Genomic DNA, 10,169 nt, shown 5'->3' with positions numbered 1-10,169 from the left:
TATGAAGAGACAAGACGAGCCAGTGGATCCCGTATGAGGTTAATGTAAATAGGTTGAACTGCGCCGAACCTGGGGTGAAGAATAGATACGTGCTCAGCTCTTGACTGCTAACGCGCCGATCAACTCAAAGCTTAAAACTCCTTCTCCGCTACAGGCAACCCAAGAACATTTGTCTATAGTCCGTTCCCAGGGGTGAGGAATTCGAAACTTGCTTGGGTGGGGTGGGGTGGGGAATTTGAACAAGTCAAGTCTTTTCAATGTAATACACGTGTTATTTCCTAGAACATGGAGGTAAAAAGGTCTTCAAGGTTCGGGTTTAAATACTTCACTCAATTGTCGGTCATTGAGTAGAAAGTCACGGTCGCTGATCCTTCTTTTTACCAAAAATGTGACCATCAAATCGGGCAATTGTTCAGGGCATTTGAACACAATTAATCATAGTCATTAAAAATTCCTCAAATATTATTGATGCATTCGCAGCTTCATTTTTCACTAATCATTCTGTACAGTTGTAATCGGACAGTTGAAGCAGCCAATCATACAAAGTCCACTCAGCTAATCCACCAATCACAGAAATGATCAAAATAACCACAGAAACAACCACTTATCCAAAGAAAAACTGGGAAATTTCCAAAATGGAGGAATTTTTAACTTAAGACACTTTCTTCACTGGAGAAATTTGTTCCAGGTGCATTTGTTTTTTCGAATTTTAAATGATCATGATTTATTGGTAACAGGAATTCTTGTCGTCCAATTCTGTCTGTAATCATGCTCGTGATTGACAAATCGGATTCCCGCTTCACGGTCGTCCGATTTTGTTAATCACTCGTATGATCACAGACCGAATTGGACTCCACTCGGTCCTACTACGATTATTAATCGGCACCAAAAGCGGCAATTTGAACGAACTAATCAAAAGTTCAAGTGCCCGGGGGTTGCCAGGGTTGGGGGAGGGGGGAGGGGGGAGGGGGAATGATGATGAGTTTTGATTGATGCACACTTACTAATTGTACACATTTTCCTTTAAATTAGGTTCGAGAGGCTAACGTTCTAGCAACATAAAGGCCTCCAGGTAATAAGCTTTCGATTCATGTCAAATTTTACCTAAATTATAACTCGATGTTGAAAGATTAATCACTTCTTGTAGTTAAAGTAGTTTTTAAGGTTATTTCATTATTAAGTTTCGACCGATAGATTCGTTGGGTATTTTGTGACCTTAGCCTTTCAACAGGAAATCGATAGCCAACAAATATTCGCCACTTTCGTCGACACTGAAGTGAATGATTTTTTAAATATTTACCACGCAAGAAAAGAAAACTCAGTTTATTTCACACCAGGTACCAAAAAATGGTCGAAAACTAAACTCTTGCCACGCGCATCTGTCTTCAGATTTAGCTGATTAATCTCAAGCTTGTTAACGAGCGCGCGAGAAACACAACACGAACCTGTGTGGTATCTATTAATTATTATCAATGGATCATTAGTTTGAAAAAGATTGAGTTTCATTCTGATATGATGATGAAGGTTTGAATCAAATTTACAAATGTATGGCTACAGCTCTAGTTGGCGATTAACTCTTTTAAACACTATTTTAAGGATTTCTCTTTCAAATGGTTATCTTAATTATGCCTCAAAGTATGCGATGAAGGAGTTCTCACCTCTTAAAGTCGACGAAATGTATGTGGTGATGATAAATGACTGGTGACTGAAGATGATCTATATAGTCCACAAATTCAAGCTGAAATCGTAAAGGTTTGATATTCCATCATTCAAACAAGAACAAAACAAAAAGAAGAAAAAAGGACATGTGAACCATTCAAATTCTCTAAAACGCGCAAAGTAATCCGGGATTGCATTGCTTTGACTTTGCCTCGCTCTGTGATCATGATTGGTCTTTTAAGATCGCGCAATCTTCCCAACCAATCAAATACAAGACTTCTGAGAACCAATCGTGACTAAGTTAGTAACGATTTTCATCGCCACAGGTGCTTACTTTTTTCAGCGTTGGTTTGGGTTTGCGATACTCAATTGAAATGAGCTCTGCGAGTCTCTGCTGAGGCTATGTTTGTCTTAATTAACCCTAACTGAGAGCCACGACTTAGACACCTGTGCGGTTATCACGAATCCAGATCCCACCAGCGTGGTTAGTGAGCGACGACGGCTTGTGCATGGAGAAACTTCAGGATTTCTGGAGGTCTTGGGACTTCGTTTGGGAGAACACGAGATACTAATTCTCGAAATCTCTCCAGGCTCTGATTTGTGTAAATGCTAAATAAAAGAGGTAATCGTTACCTGTTCTCGCAGGTTTAGATGTAGAATATTATTCTTGGTTGATCCAATCACTGTATAATTGAGTTTTCCTGTGAGACTGATCATGAGCTGTATCATGGTGCGGCTTCCACATTTTCCTACTCTATTGTAAATAATTCTTTTCTGCAGCAAAGAAGGAAAAGACACAGGTCTATTTAGTGATAATCAATATTGGTCGGAAAGTCACCGGAAAAAAGATTGAAAGAAAACCTCGAGTCACTAGAAAGAAATGAAATGGATGAATACGTTAGGAGAGGAAACAAGCAAACTTGCTAACGAACCATTGAACATTAGTAGATGCCACACAGGTATAAAGTGCTTTTCGCGCGCGCTAATTAACCAGTTCGGAAGTGACTGACAATTCCTATTCACCTCCGAGCTGCTGAAGAGACAGAATCGCGCGTCAAAACTGAGTTAAAATTTCTGACCACTTTTCGCTGTCGTTAGCAAGGACAATGAGCTTTCAGATCTTGCGTCTGAAAGGGTAAACGAGTGAATTCGCTCTTAAATGTTTATGTGAATTTTTAAGGGTAGGAATATTTGCAGAGGCAAAATTAGGATATGGAATAACTCTAAAGCACTTACCACTTTTCGTGTTGATTTGACAGGTGAAAAATCTAGAGACAAAAACATTCTCATGAGTCAAAACGAAAGGCATAACATGAAAGAAGGTGTTTGCCGGCTTTTATTGGATACAGCTTCCCAAGGAAGTAAATGGACTATGATATTGTCATGGGGAAGGGGGGGGGGGGGGTGCGTCACTCTCTAGGGGTCTTCGTTGTGAATTTTCTCCCGTCCTTTTTTTTTTACATGCATGAATGTCTGCTAAGGAGGAGGGGATGGTTTTGTCTGTTCTTCCATCCCATAGCCGTTTGCTGGTTACAGCCCCTTCACCTCCCCCCCCCCCCCGGAGGCAAATGGATTATGAAATGACAAGATGATTTGGTCTTATCAACGGAGCTGATAATGTAAACTGGCCACCGTAAGAAGTTTCTAAGCTAAGGTTTCAAGCGCCCTTCTTCAGAACGAGTTATTCGCTCTGACGAAGGGCGCTCGAATTTCAGCCTAGAAACTCTTTACGGTGGCCAATTTACATCACCAACTCAATTGATAAAAGCGAATCATCTTGTTATACTCCCGACGGAGCATCATGGTTTTTTCTTCTCTCCTACAATGTATCATGGTGGGTTTTTTCCCCAGGATCTCATTAAAACTCATCATAACAGCACTGAATGAACCAACCAACGTAGTGGTGCCTACGAGCATCCAAGAATAGTCCGGGCCATAGACAGCTTTGTCTTTACCATGACGTCATGAAACATGGCGTAACGGTCCAATTTTTAAAAACTTGGGCTAGCACCACATTTTAGTCTCGCATTTTTGCCTCTGATATTCGCCCTTGGAACCCGATTTGATTGATAAACACAGAAAGAGCTTCGCGTCAATAGAAGTAAAATGGCGTCGGTTGAAATGTGTAGGGGAAATCCGCTGTGATGACCTATTTGCAGAATTTGATGATCAACTTGCGTTTTTGCATTGACCGATCCACGTCTTAACAATTTTATTCTGTTTTTTCAGAATTGTGTTTCTGACAGCTTTTAAACATCGATTTACTTTAACCCCTTAGATACTATGGAGAACACACATTCGCCAAAAATTTTAATTAACAAATGTGAACGTTGTCCCTGCGAAGCAGCTGCTTAAATTTGGAAGCCGTTTTTCAATTAATTCCCACGTGTATCCAATGGTTTAACTTGTTTATTATAAAATGCCAAAATCGAAGAAAATCAGTGTTTCACCACCGATTTAAGGATAACAGGCAAATTGCGACTTAGTCCAGAGAAATGTCTTTCAATCAGAAAAGGACCTGTGACAGTATGGCCCATAGAATGTTGGCAATCCTGTACTTTGTCATGTTTATTATTTGCTTTTTTTTCAAATGATCTATACTGACGTGAAAGAAATTAAAAGGACAGTCAAACGATTAAAAATTCATCGGAAAAATATCTCGTTGTCACCCACTGTAACGATAAATCAACAGACTGTTGGTTTGGAAAAACCACAAGAGCTGAATAAAAGGAAACCACTCTTTGTTAAAAGCCGTGTCAACTGTTTGATTTGATGACAAGTTAATCAATGAAATCGGTAGTGCCGGACCAAGAGCGTGATTTCTCCTTTTAATAGCCTCCTGTTGTTGTTATGGAACCCACTAAAAACCCTGGAAATCCATACGTTTTAAGCATTTTTTAATGTTAGGATTTAAATAACTAAGTATTTTCACTGAAGAACCGCAGAACCTCCCAAGCACCATTTCGGTGAAGAAAGAAAAGCCTTTAAAATGTTATTTTTAAGAGAAAAATGAGAGCACTCTCTCTTAAAATCTAGGGAATTCGTTTAAAGAAGAGTTACGCATAAAAACAAGCCGACTGGAAAACAATTAATCACAATATTTCATTAATGACTTTCTGTTGATTAAAAATCTCGCTTCTGCAGCATGTAAATTCTGAAATCAAGGTGTATGAATTTGAGATCAAATTGATCACGACAGTTAAATCTGTAATCCGATGATACAGAGAAAGAAATGTGATCGGAACAGGTCAGGTAATTTCCAAACTAGCCTCCCCACTCATATTTATCGCTTTGGTACGTTGTCAGGCAAGCTGACAAAAGCCAATTCTAACCTATTTTCAACCATTGTTTGTTGTATTGGCTAAAAACCTACAATTATTTTCCGAAAGGGATCGTCTACCATCAAGCATAGGATAAAACTCTTGCCTTTAAAAATCACGGCAAGATTTCTGTATATCCCAATACTTATAAATGTAGTGCTTGGATGAAAGAAATCAGTGACAAAATAAGAAATTACTTCTGGGACAACGGCTTCGTTTTGTAATAACATAGAGTTATTCGGAGTTCTTTCCAAAACCAAATCACAAATATGTGCACACCGGAAACTCTTCCCTACAGTTATCTAAAAAGCACACAAATGAATTAGTGTTCACCGATGGACCTACCTTCCCAGGTTTGAATATTTATGTAGTGGCTCTTCTGCACATTTGTGACTCCTGCGATTAGCGAAGATTTTACATGGTAATAACTTGTCAAGTAATATGAAATTGTACATGTCGCCAAAACGAACGTGATCAAGACCACAAACAGCAGGGAAATTTTGAATCTTCCCTTGGCCTGCATTGTGGTTCTACCCATGGCTGTATCCAAATGAATCATAGCTGTTAATGTTGTATCTCGAGGTGATTATGTAAAACTAACGGAATTGCTAATAAGCTGCGTTGGCCCATTGACGAACCAGCGATCGCGGGTAAATAATCACTCGATTGATTTGTGTGCCATATTTAGTTACGTGACGTGCAATAACACAGGATATAACCGCTGAAATAAATCAAATTGTTATTGTCTTACTGATGTGAAATTAATAAACAGCAGCATCAAAACAACAAGGAAATCTCCTTCTTGACTACTTTAGAGTGTTCCTAGTATCTGTCTCCAAATGAATCATCGATTTCATTGTTTTAGCTTCAAGCAATTTTCAAAACGGTCTGAATGAGCAACGATAGCCGGCCTCGTAAACACTATTGATCGCGGCAGAACACTTTGTGTGACATTTGTCATAATGTCAGGATACCGCTGATATGAAGATTTGCAAATGTCGCAAATATGTCGCAATAACAATATCAAACGGCAGGGGAATTTTGAATCTCCCTTTTACCCAATTTTTGGTACATCTCCGAATGAATTATCGATATTAACGTTGTATCTTCAAGCAATTATGTAAAACGAGAATGAAAAGACTCGATCTCTTAGCTCTCCGGGACACAGTTTTCATAAAATAGTCAAGTTACTAAACCTAAAGAAAGCGTTTTGAAGCGAATTCAAGGCTCATTTTTGGGAAATTTGAGCACTAATAAATCAACTCATCGATCGTCGCCACTGAATTGGGGAAATTTAAAAGCCAATTTCATTCAGCGTTTCGAGAAATACCTTTTAGGGCTGTGCTCCTCAATCAAGAAGTCTCAAACAACCTAAGAAATTTAGAGAAAGAGTCTTAGACGATGATTGTACATGAGTCAACTTGCCACCAGTGGTCTTTCCAGTTGAATATACGGGTTTTATCCCATGACCCCTTTTTTAAATCCTTTTGCGAGTACATGGCTCAAAAGTAAGGGCCTACAAGAAAGTCACAGATCTTGCCTCTTACAAAAAACTTGCCCATCAAATCCTGCACTTGGGTGGGGCATTTGACTGACACAAATTTTAGCCCAGAGGGACGGAAATTTGAACGAACCAATATTAAAAGTTCAAATGCCCAGGGGAAAGGAGTTGCCGAAGAGAGGGGATGTTAAAGCTTCGAATTGATCAACGCATTGGCATTGGCCTCTTCGTGGGCAAGGCTGAGAAACGAAAAATTGGTCAAACGGCCGTAAATTTCATGTGACTCAAGCGTCATAAATGGTTACATACTTTTTTCTTCTTGTTCAGGCAGCCTTTTATTGGCGTCTTTGTGCACATTCTGTTTTTCAACTTGCTATTTCACAACATCTTGTATAATATTTTTCAGCGACATCACACAAGTTTAACAGCCTCCTGTTTAAAGAAGCTCAGCTAGCAAGCTGACATTTCTTTCGGTACCCAGGTCCACACCTTAATTACCCACATTATAGACCTTCATTCAAATGTATGAACCTCGACTAAATTTACAATACAATGTTTACACTGCGAGTCTGACACATTAATGGCTCCTTTTTGAGTTCGCGGATGTTTTTTTGACACGTATCAGAACAAGAGATTCAGAGCTGATTAGAGAGTTCTGAAAACATAAATAATTTTAAGGTTGCGCGGCCAAGATGATAGGCCAATCTCCTCTTCGATAAATTACTGTGAAAAGCAGTCGCTTTTCTTCTTGAAGAACTATTCCAGGCAAAAGGCAGATTGAAACGGTCCAATTTGTTCTATGGCTAATGATGAAAAACAGCAGTTATTTCATTTGTGTTTCTTGTAAACAGTCTTATTTCGGTTACTGTAAAGATTTCGTATGGGTTAGATGTCTCTAGTAGCAGATTAGCTTCTGAAGGAGACCAAAACAACTTTCCATTAACCTTCACCTAATTTCAAATAATGAACACGTTTTATTTCGATCTCGACCATACATGCTTCCATTATATAAATCGCTTGGTTTGATCAAGCATGACTCGCCTTATATTTGCATCGCGCAATTAAAACTTGACTACTGCGCGATTTAGTTTACGTTTCATTTCTGAATACATGTAAAGATAAACACTTTTAGGGACAACTTTACTAGCCTGGGGAGTCATTCCGAGCGCGCAAACTGTTTCAATTTAATTCATTTTAATAATATACTGAGCTTATAAACAAGTTAAATGATAAGGTGCTCTTTCTGGTCTAAGAAAAGACGCCTCTTCTGTACATTATGCATAGAAAACTCTAGTTTTCCATGAGTTTTGTAACCATTTTTATAACAAATAAAGAAATGTTAACTCGTAATGAATTGTCTTTAAAAATAAGGAGGCTACACCGTGTTATTTCGCCTTTATCACTCATTCAGTTATGTACAGCCACGAGTTCTTTTAAAGTATTCAAATACACAACATTAAGTTTGCCGTAGTTCAAACAAACAACGATAACCTGCCTAACCACGGAGGAAGTTTAAGTAATTTACTCGTAGTTGCTTCAATCTTGTTTATGTTCTTACACTAGTCAATCGTTTTTACAACCAAGGAAGCCGTGAATACTCAGTGACGTCTTTACTCTTTTCTCCCTTTGCCGTCTGTTACAGAACCACACTCGCACAACCTCCCTATCCAGGCGCAATCCCTCGGCAATGCGAACGATTTCTTGGGAAGATGGTTTTGGCTGTTTAAGAAAATGATCTTCAAGATGTTCCTTAGCAGTCAGACCGATAGTGGTTCGTCTTTTTCTACGGCGTTCAGCGTTGAATTTATCACCACACGCCCCTCCAGAACATTCAGCCTCTTCAAGCCAGCGCGCCAGAATCGGCTTCAGCTTACAAGCGTTCTTAAAGCTTAGTTGCAGATTCTCGAAGCGGCAGATGGTGGTTTGGCTAAAATCTGTTCCGTGGACTGTTGCCAATGCTGCGCCAACGTTCGTCTGTGTAAAACCCAGCTTGATGCGGCGGAGTTTGAACTGAGTCGCGAACTCCTCCAATTCGCGCAGTTTTGAAGTGTCAATGGCAAAACCCAAGCCGTGATGTGGTGCTGACATACTGGGATCGCTGTCAAAATTAGCCATAGGGTTTAGCATAAATGGAGATGCCACGTGGATATTCGCTCGCGGGTCCATCTTACTGCAGTGAGTTACTGGCGGTAGAGAAGTGGGATGCGAAGGCATCATTGAAATGGGCGTCTCGCGAACCATTTGCTGAAAAGGCGCATAGGATACTTCGGGTGGATATGGAGGGCAAGCCATGGCTGATTTCAAAGTCAAGCTGCCTTCGTTCGTCTTGCTGCCGGAATGAATGCGCAATCTCTGAGCCGTCATTTAAAGCAAAGTCCACACGCTGCAGGCAATAATTGTAGATAACAAAACCAACGCGAGCTTCTTAGGAGCGGAAGACATCAAGTCGGAAACACGCTAAAATGCCGATGTTTTAAGTTCAAAGTGCTCTGCTATCGCAGCGCTCTAAAGATGAGATAAACGCTGCGCTGTTTTTTTTTGATACAGCGCGCGCTAAAAGCAAGTGTTATTTCCAAAGTGTGAATGAGCTTTGAAGAGAGATTGAAGAGATTTTGAGGGCGGAACGAAAATACGGTTGTTAACCTCACGCGATTTTTGACATATTTGATTCCTCGATATGATTTCCAAGCTTTTCTGATTTGTTCTGAACTCTAGATCCTTCGGTAGAGATGTAAATTTTTTATATAAACGTTTTTGTTCACACTGAAATCGCAAATATGTAGGAAATTGTCATTTTTTGGGGAATTTCTTGACCAGGAAAAAAATTCCACGGAGGTTAATGCATCAACATGAATCATAGAGCCAAATGAGCTATAAGTGTGTTTGATAATCGTTCGCTTTTCCAAAAGGCACAATTATTCGTAACTGTGTAGATCATATGGTTCTGTTGTTTCTCTCTGGACCTAATTAGAACTTAGTGTCGGAAGTTGAACACCCTTAATTTGGTTAAGAAAAATTTTTACTTGAGGCGAAGTCAATCAGCCAACGGTGTAAATTAAGGAGTTAGATTCCGTGAGCGGCTCGTATCGGATTTACTTGCCGCCTGTTTAATCGCTCTTTTCTTCTAGCTAAAAAGGCATCGTAGTTGCAAGAGGTTGATTTAAAATTTGTTTAATCCAGATAAAGAAGATTTATTTTCCGCTCACTGACGACACAGATCGATTTGATTTTTTTCTTTTTTTTCCTGATTGCAGCGTACGATTTAAGGGAAAGTAATTCTTTTCTCGCACGTGAAGCGATAACTGTTATAGTTAAAACCACAGGCGCAAATGTTTCCATATTAATGATTCCCAACGGAAGATGTTTAAAGATAAACGGCTGAATTCTGGCGACGAGCTTTGGATATAAAATATTAATGGACAGAACACATTAAGCTCAACTTGAAAAGATATACCGAGCTGGCGTATGAATTTTAACAAAAGATTTTGGATAATGATTTTTAAAATTCTTGTCAGAGACGTTGGCCTGGGTTAACATATTTCTAAATAATATTAAAAAGGTCATTCAGGTTGAGACTCAATAGGTGTCCGGGAAAAAAATTAATTGATTCTATACTACTCGGGGACAGATTTAATTTTGGTTTTGTTCGCGAGTAAATCGTGATTGTCATGATATGAAGTTCAAAAGAA

The 10,169-nt window shown here is 39.3% G+C and overlaps 2 protein-coding genes across 2 annotated transcripts in view; both read right to left on the bottom strand.

Moving 5' to 3' along the window:
- The window catches only part of LOC113676290 (uronyl 2-sulfotransferase), a 9,482-nt gene extending 3,879 nt beyond the window's left edge, over nucleotides 1-5,603 (bottom strand). The window contains exons 1-5 of the mRNA XM_089214750.1: nucleotides 5,325-5,603; nucleotides 2,896-2,927; nucleotides 2,293-2,433; nucleotides 1,659-1,738; nucleotides 1-69 (exon numbers count right to left, since the gene is read on the bottom strand). The exon at nucleotides 1-69 is cut by the window's left edge and continues 79 nt beyond it. Of these exons, the coding sequence (XP_089070876.1) occupies nucleotides 1-69; nucleotides 1,659-1,738; nucleotides 2,293-2,433; nucleotides 2,896-2,927; nucleotides 5,325-5,538 (536 nt within the window). The 5' untranslated portion in view covers nucleotides 5,539-5,603. The remainder of the gene's footprint in view (nucleotides 70-1,658; nucleotides 1,739-2,292; nucleotides 2,434-2,895; nucleotides 2,928-5,324) is intronic.
- Nucleotides 5,604-7,434: 1,831 nt separating this feature from the next.
- Nucleotides 7,435-10,027, bottom strand: LOC113676301 (pituitary-specific positive transcription factor 1). The gene has a single exon (XM_027192954.2). The coding sequence runs from the start codon at nucleotides 8,842-8,844 to the stop codon at nucleotides 8,044-8,046; it is 801 nt and encodes a 266-aa protein (XP_027048755.2). The 5' UTR covers nucleotides 8,845-10,027; the 3' UTR covers nucleotides 7,435-8,043.
- Between the last annotated feature and the right edge of the window lie 142 nt (nucleotides 10,028-10,169).

This window comes from Pocillopora damicornis, chromosome 8 (genome assembly GCF_964200805.1).
Source record: "Pocillopora damicornis chromosome 8, jaPocDami1.2, whole genome shotgun sequence".
NCBI lineage: Eukaryota > Metazoa > Cnidaria > Anthozoa > Scleractinia > Pocilloporidae > Pocillopora > Pocillopora damicornis.
This window is presented reverse-complemented; position numbering and strand designations above follow the sequence as displayed.

Bases quoted from the DNA above. Each gene is read 5' to 3' on its own strand.
- LOC113676301 (XM_027192954.2), bottom strand. From the start codon at position 8,844: ATGACGGCTCAGAGATTGCGCATTCATTCCGGCAGCAAGACGAACGAA.